Source organism: Muntiacus reevesi, chromosome 5 (genome assembly GCF_963930625.1).
Source record: "Muntiacus reevesi chromosome 5, mMunRee1.1, whole genome shotgun sequence".
Lineage (NCBI taxonomy): Eukaryota > Metazoa > Chordata > Mammalia > Artiodactyla > Cervidae > Muntiacus > Muntiacus reevesi.
In genome coordinates, this window is record NC_089253.1 from 97,669,515 (window position 1) to 97,687,304 (window position 17,790).

General features: G+C 40.8%; 1 protein-coding gene across 1 annotated transcript in view; it reads right to left on the reverse strand.

Moving 5' to 3' along the window:
- The window catches only part of SPEN (spen family transcriptional repressor), an 89,336-nt gene extending 72,231 nt beyond the window's left edge, over positions 1–17,105 (reverse strand). The window contains exon 1 of the mRNA XM_065936022.1: positions 16,405–17,105. Coding sequence (XP_065792094.1) covers positions 16,405–16,487 — 83 coding nt within the window. The 5' untranslated portion in view covers positions 16,488–17,105. The remainder of the gene's footprint in view (positions 1–16,404) is intronic.
- Between the last annotated feature and the right edge of the window lie 685 nt (positions 17,106–17,790).

Genomic DNA, 17,790 nt, shown 5'->3' on the forward strand with positions numbered 1-17,790 from the left:
GTCCAGGAGGATCCCACATGTCTCAGGGCAACTAAGCCAGTGCACCACATCTGAAGCCTGAGCCCTGGAGCCCATAGGTTGGGTGCCTGGAGCCTGTACTTGCAACCAGAGAAGCCCCTGCAGGGAGAAGCCCTCACACCAAAGAAAAAACCGAAGAGTAGCCTGCCCCTCCCCACCCCAGCTCAAGGCAACTAGAGAGAGCCCACAGGCAGCAACGAAGACTCCAGGGAAGGAGGGTAGAGAAGGAAGAAAGGAAGGAAGGGGTATAAATGCAAAGGTCTCTTTGAAAATGTGCTTCCTGCCTAGTTTAATAGGACTATTACAGTACAGTCACTGAAAAGTAACTTCTAATCTATGGCTTACTTCGTAGTAGTGACAAAATAACAGGTTAAAAAGACTGAGAAATTTATAAATTCCTTCTAATATTTCACTTGATTAATTTCTATCCTAATTTCATAATATTTGGTTGCTTAGAATAAAATCAAGACAGAAATGTGATCTTTTTATAATATACACAAATTTCATATTCTTTTATCCACCATTGCATTTTTGTAAAATCTTTAAAGACTACCTGTATTTCCAGATTAAAGAAATGTACCACTCTAATCTTAAAAGGCCTTTGGATTTTTCTACTTAATTCCAACTTTTAAATAATCATGCTTCCCAATTAAATTACTTCCCAATTAAAAAAAAACTTTGCACAAAATTAAATCCATTAAATTATTAAGTCACCAGTCTCCATCCAATCATTCCTGAAACTATTAATATGCAAACTTCTTCAGTCAACACTTTAGTCTGATTATCATCTTTAGAATTAAAAAGCTTTTTCTTATAAACAAAAATGTTTTACAATCAAATTTCCAATAAGATCAACACAAAGGAAATCAAATGTTACAACCCTGTGAGACCCCAAGCTGTGATGCAAGTTCCTTTTATACATCTACTTTTACACTGGCAAAGCAAACTTATGCTGAAAAGGAATAATCTGTGTCAAAAACCACCGTGGAAAGGGCTAGTTCATTAAAAAATAAAATACAATGGGGCACTATCAGTGACAAGAAAAATTAAGAGTATAACAAGGCACATACACCATTTTTTTAAATTAACTGCAATATAATTTAAAACTATTTGAACCTTCACAAAGACCACTTAAATTTGGACCTAAGAAAGGCTATTTTCGATTGATAAGCGTAGATATTTAGCAGAATGATTCACTTGAAAAGAACTGATATGCCTATGTTTTGCATGATGGATACACAGTATTTAGAGATAGTAAGCTCTTTTAGCATCCAACTAATCATTAATATATACTTTTTTAAAATTTTCACAGCATTCCAATGACTCTTACTCATTATGAAGAATGACAGGCAGAACCAGATTTTCTTTTCCTTTGGATTGCAAGAGCTTTTTTTCTTTTTTTTTTTTTAATTAGTTGGAGGCTAATTACTTCACAACATTTCAGTGGGTTTTGTCATACATTGACATGAATCAGCCATGGAGTTACATGTATTCCCCATCCCGATCCCCCCTCCCACCTCCCTCTCCACCCGACTCCTCTGGGTCCTCCCAGTGCACCAGGCCTGAGCACTTGCCTCATGCATCCCACCTGGGCTGGTGATCTGTTTCACCATAGATAACATACATGCTGTTCTTTTGAAACATCCCACCCTCACCTTCTCCCACAGAGTTCAAAAGTCTGTTCTGTACTTCTGTGTCTCTTTTTCTGTTTTGCATATAGGGTTATCGTTACCATCTTTCTAAGAGTTTTTAATATTATACTCATTCATCTCTCACTTTAAGTTTTCAGTTATCAACCAAAATATTATTTATATCAAAAGTTGACACAGTGAGCATTTACACGAGAGTTACATGTACAGATTTTCATAGGCCCCATAGAGATCATGCCTATAAATTTGCCAGCAAATTTGGAAATACAGCAGCAAATCTGGAAAACGCAGCAGTGGCCACAGGACTGGAAAAGGTCAGTTATCATTTCAATCCCAAAGAAAGGCAATGCCAAAGAATGCTTAAACTACCACACAACTGCACTCATCTCACACGCTAGAAAAGTAATGCTCAAAGTTCTCCAAGCCATGCTTAAACAGTACGTGAGCCATGAACTTCCAGATGTTCAAGCTGAATTTAGGAAAAGCAGAGGAACCAGTGATCAAATTACCAACATACGCTCAATCATCAAAAAAGCAAGAGAGTTCCAGAAAAACATCTACTTCTGCTTTATTGACTACGCCTAAGCCTTTGACTATGTGGACCACAACAAACTCTGGAAAATTCTGAAAGAGATGGGAATACCACACCACCTGACCTGCCTCTTGAGAATCTGTATGCAGGTCAGGAAGCAACAGTTAGAACTGGACATGCAACAACAGACTGGTTCCAAATTGGGAAAGGAGTACGTCAAGGCTGTATACTGTCACCCTGCTTATTTAACTTATATGCAGAGTACATCATGAGAAACACTGGGCTGGATGAAGCACAAGCTGAAATCAAAATTGCTGGGAGAAATATCAATAACCTCAGATATGCAGATGACACCACCCTTATGGCAGAAAGTGAAGAAGAAATAAAGAACCTCTTGAAAGTAAAAGAGGAAAGTGGAAAAGTTGGCTTAAAACTCAACATTCAGGAAACTAAGATCATGGCATCTGGTCCCATCACTTCATGGCAAATAGATGGAGAAACAGTGGAAACAGTGACAGACTTTATTTTGGGGGGCTCCAAAATCACTGCAGATGGTAACTGCAGCCATGAAATTAAAAGACGCTTGCTCCTTGGAAGAAAAGTTATGACCAACCTGGACAGCATATTAAAAAGCAGAGACATTACTTTGCCAACAAAGGTCCGTCTAGTCAGGGAATTCCCTGTCTTATTTTATATACAATATCACATACTAACTGAATTAAAGACATTCCATAAATTGAGATTTTTACAAATCTTGTTTTCTTTAAGGCTAGATCCATCTATATTGCAGAAATCAATATCTAATATGGCATTTAATTCTAACATTGGATGTGCTTGAAATTCACGTCATTAAAAGAATTAAAGCTGACTAAAAGGAACAATCTTAAAAACCTAAAGATTCCATGATTTTTAGGATAAATGGGGGAGGGAGGAGGATGGAAAAAACAAAAAAAATTCCTACAAGAAAAAGAGCAGTTCTAATCTAAGTTTACAATGAGGAAAAAGAGGGAAAGAATCAAGCTATTCAAACGACACTACTTTATTTCATTTTCAAGTCAAAGTTTTTCAGTGATTAACTTTTTAACCTCAACCTTTTTAGGTCAAGGCTAAAATCAGTACTTAAATATACTGCTAGCATTCTACTCTTAACCTAATGGTTTGCCTAAACCAATGTTTCTTAAACGTTTTTCCATGGACTGCTTTGACAGTCTTGTGAAACCTATAAACCCTTTCTCAGAATATTATTAAATTAAAGGCTCAGTGGTAAAGAATCCACCTGACAATGCAAGAGACTTGGGTTCGATTCCTGGGCTGGGAAGATCTCCTGGAAAAGGAAATGGCAATCCACTCCAGTATTCTTCCCTGGAAAATTCCATGGACAGAACAGCCTGGCAGGCTACAGTCCATGGGGTCATAAGGAAAATAAAATGCATGAATTACAAGGAAACCAATTATATTGAAACACAGTTTTCAAATATTCAAAAATAGGCCCTTTTGAACATATAGGAAATACAGAGGACAAAAGGTGATGTTAATGTATACCACAGGACAAAAATGTAATCAGCAAAACACACGCCGTGAGAAACTCTATAGTCACCTTGATTTCCAACAAATTAAGCTGTAAATAGAGATTAAAACTTACGGATTAAAAAAATTTAAGTAGTCTAATGTCCATCAATAAGTAAATAAATGTAGTACCCTTGACTGTGGTAGTGGTGGTGATTACAAGGATGCCGACATTACTCAAAATTCAACAAACTCAACACTTGAAGCAGGTACATTTTATTGTATGCAAATTATACCTCAACAAAAATTGTAAAATAAATCTTACGTATTTTATTTAGAGCCTGAGTTTTAAAAAAAAGATTCTTAAAGCAATTACAAACTTGAGTACTGGCTCAAGTCTGTAATTGAGCCAATGGCATATCCCTATTCAAATGCCCCAGTCAGACTGGGTATTTGAAATACAGATATACCACAGTATTGGTGCATATCTTCTAGAGATAAACACTGAAATATTTATGGATTAAATAAGATGTCTGGGAGCTACTTTGAAATAATACCAACTGTACACATTGTAGGGCTTGTGCAAAGGAATACAGTTCTTAATTTATTAAGCAACTCTTAGGACAGGGGCAAAGAGTAGCATAGAAGGAGGGGAAAAAGAAAGTTGAGTGCCACCACTATGGAAAGCAGTATGGACGTTCACCGAAAAATTAAAAATAGAATTACCATATGACAGCAATTCCACTTCTGGGTATATATCCAAGGAAAACAAAAACACTAATTTGAAAAGATATATGCATCCTCACGTTCACTGCAATATTAATTTATTACCAAAAGCCAAGATACAGAAACAATCTGTATCCACAGATCAATGGATGCATAAAGAAGATGTGACATGTGGGCTGTGTATGTATGTACAAACACGCAGAATGGAATACTATTCAGCCATAAAAAGGGAAATCTTGACATTTAGAGCAAAATGAGTAAAACTTGAGGGCATAATACTAAATGAAATAAGTCAGAGAAAGACAAATACCATTTGATCTCATTTACATGGGAATTCTTTAAAACAAAAAAAGTTTATTGATACAGAAAAAAGATCAGTGCCTGGTGAGTGCGGAGATGGGTGGAACAAAGGGGCTCAAAAGATATAAACTTCCAGTAATAAAGTGAATGTCACAGGGACATAACATATAGCACAGTGACTGTAGTTTAACTGTGTCTGCATATGTGATACTCCAGTATTCTTGCTTGGAGAAGTCCATGGACAGAGGAGCCTGGCGGGCTGCAGTCCATGGGGTTACATGACTGAGCATGTGTGCACGAGGATGGAGGGAGATGGGCTGGTAGCAAGAAAGTGGTAGAAATAAAAAAAAAAAAACTATATCTGCATATGTGAAAGTTCCTATGAGAGTAAATCTTAAAAGCTCTCATCACGAGAAAAAAAAAATGGTTTTTGTAACTATGTATGATAAGGAATGTTAACTAATGGTAATCATTTTGCAATATATATAAATATCATATTATTATTTTGTATATCTGAAACCGATATAAGGTTATGTCAGTTATACTTCAATTAAGAATTAAATTAATTAAAATTTACTCATTTAAAAATTAATTTTTAAAAATTTAAGTAAAAACAAAAAAAGAAATAAGGTTGAGGTCAGTAAGGTTTGGGGGGAAGTAGAGCATGGGTAAAATTTGCTGAGATATCACATAAAGTGAATGACTAACACCCAAATACATGGAGCAATGATGGGACCTAATATTATTCCTAAAAAACAAGCTTCTTACCACTCCCTCTTCTGAATGACTAAGCATGTAATACTGCTCATATTGATCCTGTGATTAACCTCATGTCATAAAGTCAGTGGGGAAGTAGAACCAAAACCAACAGTTTAAAAGTGAGGTTGCTCTAAATCTGCCTACAAATGGCACCAGAGGCAGGTGATTCATCCATCCACAAGTTGTCTCCTATTAGGTAAAAAATTGAAGACAAAAACATTCAAGTAATTTCCAGTTCCACCTTCCTTTCCTTGCCTTTCACCTCCCCCACAGTGTTGGTTTTCAAAGAGAATAGTCAAGAGGGAGGGATTTGATACAGAGGCAGCAGGGACGAGGTGCCCAAAGGTAGATGAGGCAGAGTGGCTGGGATATTAGCTACACTGAGAACATGATTAGGTAAATAAGCAAATATATTGAGAATAACAACAGTCAGGTTTCTCACTGTCCGAGAAGCAGTTTACAAACATGGAAATGGGGAGTTCAGAAAGAATCCTCATGTATTGAAACATGTGCGAACATGGCTTTTAAATATATGATATAATGGTACATGTAATGTATATATATGCATACATTTGGTGGTGGTGGTGGTGCTCAGTTGCCAAGTTGTGTCCAACTCTTTGTGACCCCATGGACTGCAGCACATCAGGCTTCCCTGTCCTTCACTATCTCCTGGAGTTTGCTCAGATTCACATCTGTTGAGTCAGTGATGACATCTCATCCTCTGCCACCCTCTTCTTTTGCCTTCGATCTTTCCCAGCATCAAAGTCTTTTCCAGTAAGTCGACTCTTCATATCGGTTGGCCGAAGTATTGAGCTTCAGCGTCAGCATCAGTCCTTCTAATGAATATTTAGAGCTGACTTCCTTTAGGATTGACTGGTCTAGGTTTGTCATACCTTTCCAAGGAGCAAGCATCTTTTAATTTCATGGCTGTAGTCACTGTGCACAGTGATTCTGGAGCCCAAGAAAATAACATCTGTGACTGCTTCCATTTTTTCTCCATCTATTTGCCATGAAGTGATGGGACCAGATGCCATGATCTTAGTTTCTTGAATGCTGAATTTTAAGCCAGCCTTTTCACTCTCCTCTTTCACCTTCATCAAGAGGCTCTTTAGTTCCTCTTCACTTTCTGCCATTAGAGAGGTATCATCTGCATATCTGAGGTTGCTGACGTTTCTCCCTGCAAACTTGATTCCAGCTTGTGATTCATCCAGCCTGCCATTCTGCATGATGTACTCTACAAAGAAGTTAAATAAGCAAGGTGACGATATACAGCCTTCTCGTACACCTGTCCCAATTTTGAACCAGTCAGTTGTTCTGTGTAAGGTTCTAACTGCTGCTTCTTGACCCACAAACAGGTTTCTCAGGAGACAAGTAAGATCACCTGGTATTTCCATCTCTTTAAAAATTTCCCAGCTTGTGATCTACACAGTCATAAGCTTTAGCATAGTCAATGAAGAGGTAATATTCATATACACACACAATACACATCCTCTTATCTCTGTACCAATGAGTAAACTTGCACCCAGATCTTGGTTTCTAAACACCATCCCTCATGAAAAGAACAAAGAGTTTCTTGGACAAATGGCTGATTCCAGGACTGGGGGAGGGAAAATACAAGATGAGCCTTTGTTGTTGCCAGAAATAAATGTTTAAGGGAATAGTGGGGAGATATCAAAAGGGCACAGTAGTCAATTTGAAGGGGTTCCCACTGGTCAAATCTAGAATGATTTGGGTATCAAAATAAGCAGGCCCTGAATTAAAACCTACAGAAAAAAATGGAAATCATATATATGTATGTCTGTATGTACACACATATTTCCAAATATATATTATTGTTGTTTGGTTGCTCAGTTGTGTCCAACTCTTCACAATCCCATGGCCTGCAGCACGCCAGGCTTCCCTGTTCTTTACCATCTCCTGGAGCTTACTCAAACTCATGTCCATTGAGTTGGTGACGCCATCCAACCATCTTGTCCTCTGTCATCCTCTTCTCCTCCTACCTTCAATCTTTCCCAGCGTCAGGGTCTTTTCTAATGAATCGGCTTTTCACATAAGGTGACCAAAGTATTGGAGTTTCAGCTTCAGCATCAGTCCTTCTAATGAATATTCAGGATTAATTTCCTTTACGATTGATTGGTTGGATCTCCTTGCAGTCCAAGAGACTCTCAAAGAGTTTTCTCCAATATCACAGTTCAAAAGCAACAATTCTTTGGCATTCAGCCTTCGTTATGGTCCAACTCTCACATCCATACATGACTACCAGAAAAACCGTACCTTTGACTGCACAGACCTTTGTTGGCAAAGTAATGTCTCTTCTTTTTAACATGCTGTCTAGGTTGGTCATAGCTTTTCTTCCAAGGAGCAAGCTGTGGTCACCATCTGCAGTGATTTTGGAGCCCAAGAAAACAAAGTCTGCACTGTTTCCATTGTTTCCCCATCTATTTGCCATGAAGACTGGGACTTCATTTTTTGAATGCTGAGTTTTAAGTCAGCTTTTTCACTCTCTTTCACCTTTATTCAAATATGTATATATTCTCAATATATATATTTATATTTTGTATATATGTGTAAATATGTATATTTACATATATATATAAATATATACATACATTTCCAAATATATATATGGAAAATTCTTACCTACAGCAGAATTACTGAAGAAGTAATCATAGTAATAGATTATCACTTGGCAACAATCACAGCAGTATATAATACAGTCAAGAGTTAACAATGAGGGACTGCCCTGGTGGTCCAGCAGATAAGATTCTTAGTTTCCAGTGCAGGGAGCCTGGGTTCAATCCCTGATCAGGGAACTAGATTCCACATGCCACAACTAAGGTCCAATACAGCCAAATAAATAAACAAAAATGAAAACATTAAAAAAAGTTATCAAAGGATGTTAAGGCTACCAGGTTTAGGGCTGATGATGGAAAAGACTATCAGTAAAATATTGGATATCTTCCCATAAAATTTTAATCAAAGAAAATAGTGAAGACACTAATTTTACTAAGTGATCAAAGTTAACATCACCAGTGTGGGATGGAGCCATACTGTTTCCATATTTTGATAAAACACAGAATTATTTCTGTGGTATATCTGCCAAGAAAGCATGACCTGATCTGGTCATGAGGCAATATTGGACAGACCTGGGTGGAGGGTCAGCCTGCAGACTATGAGGCACATGAGAATTAAGAGTAAGAAACTGTTACAGAAGGATGACACCCAACAACCAAAGGCAATACGTGGTACTGGCTAGGATCCTGGATTAAAAAGGAAAGAGGGACATTGTTGGGATGACTGGCATCATTTGAATGAGGTCTCTGGATTGGGTAATACTCTTATACCAGTGTTGATTTCCTGGCTGAGAACACTGTATGGTGAAATGCAGGAGTGTCTTCGCTTTCAGGAGGTACACACTGGAGAATATAGGGGTGAAAGGATGATATGCCAGGAGACAACAAGAGAAGGTAATGGAAGAAATGTGGCAAAATGCTAACAACTGAGGAATCTGTGTGAAGGGAATGTGGGAATTCTTTGTACTTTTCCTTAACTATTTCAAAATAAATTTTAAACAAAAAAAGTAACAGTTAGGCAGTGGATCTAGTTATATGGATTGGTCTTCATCCCTGTGAATCAAATGTTATCTTTTCAAAGAGGCCTTCCTCATCACTGCCACCCCCTTACTCCCCATCCCTTCCTGTGCTTTCTTTTTCCTCATAAAGCAGAACAGGTCATGGCTGATGGTCACTGGAGCTAAATGATGGGTACACGGGATTAATTTACTGCTTTTCTACTTTTTGTGTATGTTCAAAATGCTCCAAGGAAGAATTTTAAAAGTATATCCACAAAAAAATAAAATAAAATAAAAAATAAAAGTATATCCACACACAGATTGACTTATACAGTAGTGTGTGTGTGCTTATACAGTAGTGTGTGTGTGTGTGTGTGTGTGTGTGTGTGTGTGTAGAGATTCATGCTTCATGCTGTCTGCAGTAATCTACACATACATAGACAAAGATCTTGACCCAGGGATTGAACCTGGGTCTCCCACACTGCAAGAAGACTCTTTACCATCTGAGCCACCAGGGAAGCCATCATATATATATAAGAATATATGTGTGTGTGTGTGTGTGTGTGTGTACACACATCCTCATTAATGCATTAAATAGAAATATTTAGCAGATCTAAAAGTTATTGTCATTTCAAGTTGTGATGAGCATAAACGAGATATCTGCAACAACTGTAATGTGAAATACAAAAATACATCTGATTGGTGTTGGTGATCATCACAGGTACTGCTCATATACTGGTACTACACCACGATACAGTTAAGAGTTGACAGAAATGCTAAGTTCTGATAAGTTAGTAAAATAAAGATACAGTATTTTCCAAGTCAAATTTAAGTACTTCCTCCTAAGTTCTGGTCTAAATGGCAATAGTTTTCATTGAAGAATCTAATATCCTTTTGATATAGTAAAGAGCTAAACTTTTAAAATATTTTTTCTTTTAATCTCAGATGACTTAAATAATTTTGAGTGGGGAATTCCCTGGCAGTCCAGTGGCTAGGGGTCCACACTTCCACTGCAGAGGGCATGGGTTGGTTCCATGGTTGAGGAACTAAGATCCCACATGCCAAAACATGCAGCTCCCTGGCAAAAAAAAAAAAAAAACAACAAAAACAAAAAACTTTTAATAAAATTTTAAGAATCTTGAGTGAAAAAGAGCCTTTAATGCAGACAGCACGAAGCATGAATTTTAAAAAGTAAGGGTTGAAGGGCTTCCCTGGTGGTCCAATGGTTAAGAATCTGCCTTGCAACGCAAGGGACACTGGTTAGATCCCTAGTCGGAAGATCCTATAAGCCAGGAAGCAACTAAGCCTGTGTGCCACAACTACTAAGCCCAGGCACTGCAACTACTGAAGCCCACATATTTAGAGCCTATGCTCCTCAACAAGAGAAGCCACTGCAATGAGAAGCCCTCACACCGACAAGAGTGGTCCCCACTTGCCACAACTAGACACAATTAGAGAAAGCCTGCTTGAAGCAACGAAGACCCCCCATAGCCAATAAATAATTAAATAAACTTTAAAAAAAAAAAAAAGCTGACAACCAACTTCTTTAGTCCGCTCTATTATTCTTTAAAAAAAAGTAATGCCTGAAAAAAATTCATACCTACCAATTTACTGACTTACAAAAGATGCAAATCACTATATGTCAAATGTACAATACAAAATGTTTTTAAGCAGAGTATAAATATTTTAGTTTTTAAATAAAAGGAATAAAATGATTGGGTGAAAGTTTAAAAAAAAAAAAATCACTGAGTCTACTTTAAGAATCGAAGAAACTATGTTAGTCTCTCAGTCCTGTCCCAACTCTTTGCAACCCAATGGACTACAGCCCATCAGGCTCCTGTGTCTATGGAATTATCCAGGCACGAATACTGGAGAGAGTAGCCATTCCCTTCTCCAGGGGATCTTCCCAATCCCGTGATCGAACCCATGTCTCCTGCATTGCAGGCAGATTCTTTACCATCTGAACCACCAGGATAGCCCAAAGAAACTATAAATGTATTATATGTAAGAGTACATATACTGTGCATAAACATGATTAAGACTGTAACAAAGTCAATACAAGAAAAATCTTCATTTCATTTGTCAATGTAACCGAAACTCAGCATCTAATACAAAGATACAAAGATATACACATACTCCCGAAGTTTAATGCTGGACCAAAAATCTAGCACCAAGTATAAAACACAAGTAATAATAAGGGTTTTCCATTTGAATTTTCCACAAATATTCCTTAACTGTAAGAAATGGAGCAGTTCTCACATAATAAAAATCTTTAAACATGCTAGATTTCAATTCATCCTGTAATCAAAATGAAATCCTAAGTAATTAAATCCAAGAATTCATTAAATTTAAGTTAGGGTTTTATAGAGACATACCACTGTGGGTTTTTTTAAGATGTTTAAAATTTTCAACTTGGCAGAGAGAGACACATGTAAGGGGAAAAAATGTGACTATCTCAATATTTTAACATTACACCAAGAACACCTCACTGCAAAGCATACTTCCACATATTAAAAACCAAAATTATATAATTTCTAATAAGTTTATTAAACATCCTAATTGATTTCCACAACAGAGCATGCTATTTTCACTCAAAATATGAGTAGATAGAAGGCATATAATAAAGAAAAAATTAAAACAAATAGTAAAGTGTTTTTAATATAGAAAAGTGTTACTTTAGTTAGTCTCCTTGTTCAACAGACTAATATATGTCTGTTAAAGTTGATGAACAACAATTTATTTCAAAGCATCCAATAATGACACTTGGTACAATTTTAATGATTATATTCACTCAAGGTATTTTCAGACTGCAATGTTTACTCTACATACTGTGGACTAGTTTAATACAGCTCAAACACTAGGGACTCCTAAAAGTAAAAGCAGAAAAAAAGAACAAACACCTAGTCCCCAAATGGAATATGCTAGTTTTCACAAAAAAATTCAATTTTTAAAAATATTTGAGCAAAATTGGAAACTAAGGGGAAAATTAGATTTGAAAGACTATTTGGAAGAAATTTCAAATTACCACTATCCCTGTAACATCTGTGCATCCTTCCCAAGCATTAGTGCTCACAAGATTAAAAATGTCTCCGAAATCAAGCCTGAAATCTCTTCATAAGCAAACCAAACAATACAACGCCTGAGCAATCAGTCTACAAGAAAGATAGTTGGAAAAAGGTGCCCTCTACACAAGTCAAACACCTTTTTTCTTCCTGGCACTGAGCCCTCTGTTCTCCTCCAATCTGCCAGGGGCATTTCTAACTCAGGAAATAAAATACATTTCAAGCATTCTGTGTTAATTTTTAATGCTATTTTTCAAGATGAGTATAAAAGTATTATATTTCACTGTTTTAATGTGCAAAAGCCTATCATGAAAATAGGTATTCAAAATTATAACATTCATAAACAGAGGTGTTTCTTCATAGAAACCAGCTTAGCCTAAAAGAATAAACCATAAAGCAGTGATGCAGGCTAGGGTGAGTCAAATTTGCTTAAGTCTAAAAATATCCCTAGTCATACAGTATGTGAGGATAAGGAAACTCTACCACAATACTTTATTATTGTGTCCCAGAAGTAAAGCTATCCAAATTCATGTAATGTAACATATATACCAGCTAAAACTGAATTTCATTCTTTGACAAAAATTTTATATGTACTACCTTGCTCAACCTAAGATCTTCAACCTATTCTTTAGAACTGAGAATGGATAGGAAGAACCTGAATATGTGATTTACTTCAAATCTGAAAATAAAATACAGAAAAATTTTTTTCTTCTGAAGGGTTTTATTCATTGGCTCATTCTAATTCAGGGAGTCGCCTCAGCACACACACCTCTCCCTCTAACAACTAAGACAGCAACCAATTGTTGTATAACTCCTCCCATCCCCCTTCAATCCAGCTAACACACCATACAAAGGAAAGGACTTTCTCTATTGTGCAAATTCAGTCTCTGCAATGGATCTTTGTTAAATAAAATTTGATTCAGAAATACTCATTTACTTCTTTTCAATCAGTATATTGAATGCTGCTAAAATAATGAGCACATTATATTATTCTTATTGCAAGAAGGTAAAGTCAAATTTTGAAAATGTTCTGATTACATTCTGAAGGTTTGGTCTCTCTTTAGCACAGAGAAAAAAGCCCAATCAGCAAGCTTCCTTCAATCGATTTTCTACTGAACACTGATCAAAACATAAATAAAAGAAGTTGCTCTGATCGGCCCCCATCCCAAAATCCTTCTCAACTATCCTGCTCCCAAAGCTGTCTCTTTGAATCATTCTTTAAAATTCAAACACTTACTACAAAGCCTAATCACCATTGCAAGAACATTCATTTTGAAACATTTTATATAATGTATTCCCAATGTACACTGCTTAATCCCGTAAAACAGTTATTAGTTAATGTTGAAATCAGCTAGGGAAAACAGTGAAAGGAGGTACTTTAACCTCAGTCTTAGTATAGGCATAGGCATGGTTTTTCTCATTATGATTTCTAGAAGACATCAGAAGTGAATATTAAGTTTTCTTGCAGAGCTACCATTCTGGTGCAATCACTGTTTTATCCCCTTCACTTAAATTATTCACATTTAGTTTCCCTCCCTGTAGCAATCACACATTTTACAAAACGTTCTCTACAATAAGGATAAAAGACCTTGAATTTCTCCAAACAAAGTCCATTTAGCACCACAGCTGGATCAGCAAGAATATTTCTTGTACACGTTTAAGGATAAACAAGAAGGCAGACATAGAGATTACCTGTTAGGGGAGTAGGAGGTGGGGGGCCGGGGGGGTGGGGTGGGTGGTGGACAGTGGGAACTGGAATTCCCAGGGTTGGAGTAAAGGGAAGATTTTTCTCTGTAAACCTTTTTATACTCTCTAAACCCACTAAGAATGCACTGTCTATCCAAAGATCTGAGCAAACTTGTTTAAAATTCTCAAAAGTCGTTTTAAAAATATAAAGGAGTGTCAGGGACACTCGGTCTACTTAATTTTAAGATAATCTGCTTTCATCAATAGCATCTGCTTTTGCTCTACAATAAGTAACACACTGCTTTAAATGCAGTCCTGAGCAATGTGCCAGCTAAGCCCTCTTTAATACAGAAACGTTCCTGCAGACCGCCGCCTTCCAAGGCAGCTCGCATCCTCCGCCCGCTCCTCCCTCTGTGCATTCTGAGATCAGCTCTGCTGATTCCCACATAAAGTGGGTCCTGGCCGCCATTTTAGAAAGTCATTCACACAGGCCGGACGGCAGCACCATCTACTTCAAAACCTTCCAAGACTCCCTCGGATGACTTCCTTTTTCCTCTCGAACCCCTCATCTCGCCGGAGGAGTCAAACTGCCTGCGACAGGCAGACACTGTTTCTAGAATCTGCATAATGCCGAAATGACACTTCTGGTCACGTAATACTGAGGGGCAAAGCAAATGCTGCAATGCACGTGTTTGCACGTCGGTGCCTACGAATTTCCCAGGCGGAGACCTATAGAGAAGGTCCGCAAGAAGATAAAAAGCAAGCGCATCTAAGTGACTTTTCCACTCCAATAATCTTGCGCCTAAATAATTTTTCCACCAAAACACTGAAGATACGGGGCCTCCGTATGGGGTAAGGGGTGGAGCAGCGCCAGGGATCGAGTTCCCCTCTGCTTCCCCACGAGCCCGAGATCTCCCCTTTGTCACAGGGGACACAGGCGAGGTTTTGCTCCTGCGTTCCCGCTGCCTGCTTTCTCAGCACGACGTAGTAAACACCGGCAGTCCCTGCAAGCGCGCCTCCCCCAGTCTCGCCGAGGACAGCTTTAGTGGGTTATGAATGGCCTCACTATTCCAGGCTCCTTTTCACACGCGGACACGCGCAAACGCGCGTTCCAGCGGTGAAGGTTTAATACCCCAGTAACAGCAACCACCAACAGAATCAATGATCCTCCATTTGAAAGAGCGGAGCTCCGCTGCCGCTGCTTCCATTTCCTGATCCAAGCTGCTCAGGAGCGAGCGACGCAACCTATTTTTCCCATGGTGACTCACTAATAAGGGCGCTCCACAATTTCCTTCACTCACTAGGTAGTAAGAGGAATTAAAAGTAAACCAAACTTAAAACCTCCCGAGGTCTTGAATATCGGAAGAAACTGTCATTTCCGAGGACTATCACGTATCTGCCACGGTCCTCTCGATTTACATCGCTGTTCAGTAAAGCGTCATTTTCGGTTATTTCACACCGAGGGCTCCATCAGCGATGGCAGACAGTGATTTCACAAAATAAAAACAAATGCTGAACGCTACTAAGTAACTGAAATAGATCAAGAACATTTACCCTTTACTACCCCTACTAACCCTGAACAAAAAATACACCCTGGGAAAAAGCTTTCTAGAAGAGCCACATTTAACCTGAAAAGGCTTACATTTATATATATCAGATATATATAGATATATTTTTTTAAGGCTTACATTTCTAAATCGCTGATGTAGGAATTCTGGGTGGGAGGGGAGCACCCTTTTAAAGAAGGCTGCCCAGTGTTCAGACCCCGAGGACGGCGCGCCGGCGGCTCTGCTGCAGGAGGCGGCTCCTCCTCTGCGAGCGCTCGGTCCTCACCGTTCTCCCCATCCAGGGACCCCAGGGCGCTGAAGGCAGGAAGGCGAAAGAGCCGAAACAGACGCACCAGCTTATTCTCCGACACCATCCGCCGCCCAACCCCACAAAAACAAGGTAGGGAGAATCTAAAACATTTGCGTCCATTTAGTTTCTAGGTCTGTGAGCCTTCCTTGAGAGGTGCCTAGAATCCAGTAGTGTGTTTCCAATTCCGAGATGCCCCCGTGTCACCTACCAAGACTTTTCCGTTTGTATAAGCTTTCCTTTCGCACAAAACCCTCTCTAGGTCAGACATATCCACGTGTCCGCAGGGCGAGGAGCGGGAGTTGCTGCGGGGCTCGGGAGTTGGCCGGGCCGGGGGTTGTCGGGGTGGGGTAGGGGTTCGGGTCCCGGCCGAGAGACGGCTCGGTTCGGGCGTGTTGGCCGGGACAGCCGCACCGAACCGGGGCAGCGGCGCGCAAGGACGCGACCCCACCGTTGGCTGGCCAGCCCGAGAGCACCCTCCCGGCGCCGACTTCGCTGAGACCAAGCGACAGCCTCCTCCTTATTGGGAAGGAGAGGGTGGGAGCCGGGCCCGCTCCGCCGAGGCCCAACGCCGCGACGCGGACAGAGAGGCGGTAAGGCAGCCGCGCGCCCTCCGCACCGGTCCGTGGGTCTGGCCTGGGTCCCCTCACCAGTTCCGCGCACGGGGAGGGGCCGGCAACGGGCCGGAGTGGGCAGCTGTGCCCGAGGAGAGAGCGCGGCCCCGGGCCTCGTGTCACTCACCGTTTGAAATGCTCGATGATCTTCTCTTCCCGCACATTCTCCGGTAAGTTGCCCACCCAGAGGTGCCTGGTTTCCCGGACCATGCTGGGCGGTGTGCTGGCGACCGCTGGTGCGGGTTCCCCCTCGCCGGCTTCGTACAAGCCCGTCAGCGCCGGGAGGCGGGCGCCGAGGAGGCGGCGGCGGCGGCGGCTGCGGCGGTGGCGTCGGCAGCGGCGGCGGCTCCTCCGGCTCCCCCCCGTGCAGAGACCATCCCTCTCCCCCAGGTTCTGACTCTCGGGCCTCGCAGCTCCGCTCTGCCGCCACCACACACCCGAAGCCGACCCTCGCGCTCCGGAGGCGCATGCGCCCGGGCAGCCGCGGGCGGGGGAGCGGGGAGGAGGGGCGAGCGGGACCCGGGCGGCAGAGACTACGACGGAGCTGGCGCTGTGGCAGCCGGACGCTTCCCACCGGCGCGCGCGGCCCGCCTCCCTCACCGCGGGCGCGCGCTCCTTCGCCCGACCGCCCGCCGAGGCCGAGACGCCGAGTTCCTCCCAGCCGGCGCGCAGGCGCGCGAGGTAGGGAAGAACGCGGGGCCAGGAAGGAACGCTCACGCGCTCCGTCCCAGTGCGCAGGCGCGCAGCATACAGTCAGGTCGAGCGCTCTTTCAGGCTCCGGGCACAGCAAGTGCAGAAGGTACCGCCTCCAGCGCCTCGAGCAGGGGTCCCAGGCGCTGGCCTGGGGGAAGAAAAGAGAAAGGGGGTTGGTATTCACAAGGCTGAGTGTCAAAGAGGCTTCTCCTAGGAGAAGTCAGGACTCCTTCCCCTGCTCACCTTTGGTCAGTTTCTGGCCGTTTCCGGGCACTTGGAGCCGCGCCTGCTTGGGAAAGTGTCAGAACAAGGCCGCCTTTCTCACCGCCCATCTAAGCTATGACGGCTGCAGAAACCCATCCCTCCCAAGAATCATTAGCTTGTAACATTAAGCAATTTTATTTTATATAAGATCTTGCGAAACCGTTTGCAGGATCTCTTTGCTGATCGTTACCAAGAATAGAACTGAAGTGAGATGGTTACACGTCTGGATAGTGTTCCTCTCAGAAATTTTACTATAAAATCTAAGCAGAGGGAGGGGATTGGAACCCCAGCCTTTCCAGACCTCAGAGCTTTAAAATTTTAAAGCCTACAGTTGAACTTTTTAGTTATCAGAGCCCCGAAGAAAACCCACAAAATTAAGGCAACGGTATTGAGTCCAGAAAAATTGAATTGTTTAGAACTGTCAACAGCTCAATTTTCTTTTACGTTTTTTATCTACAGAAAACAATCATAGGTGTAGTGCTTTACAGACCAGATTTTAAATATTAGATCTCATTCACTGTCTCCTTAAATACAAGCCAACTTATCAAACTGATAC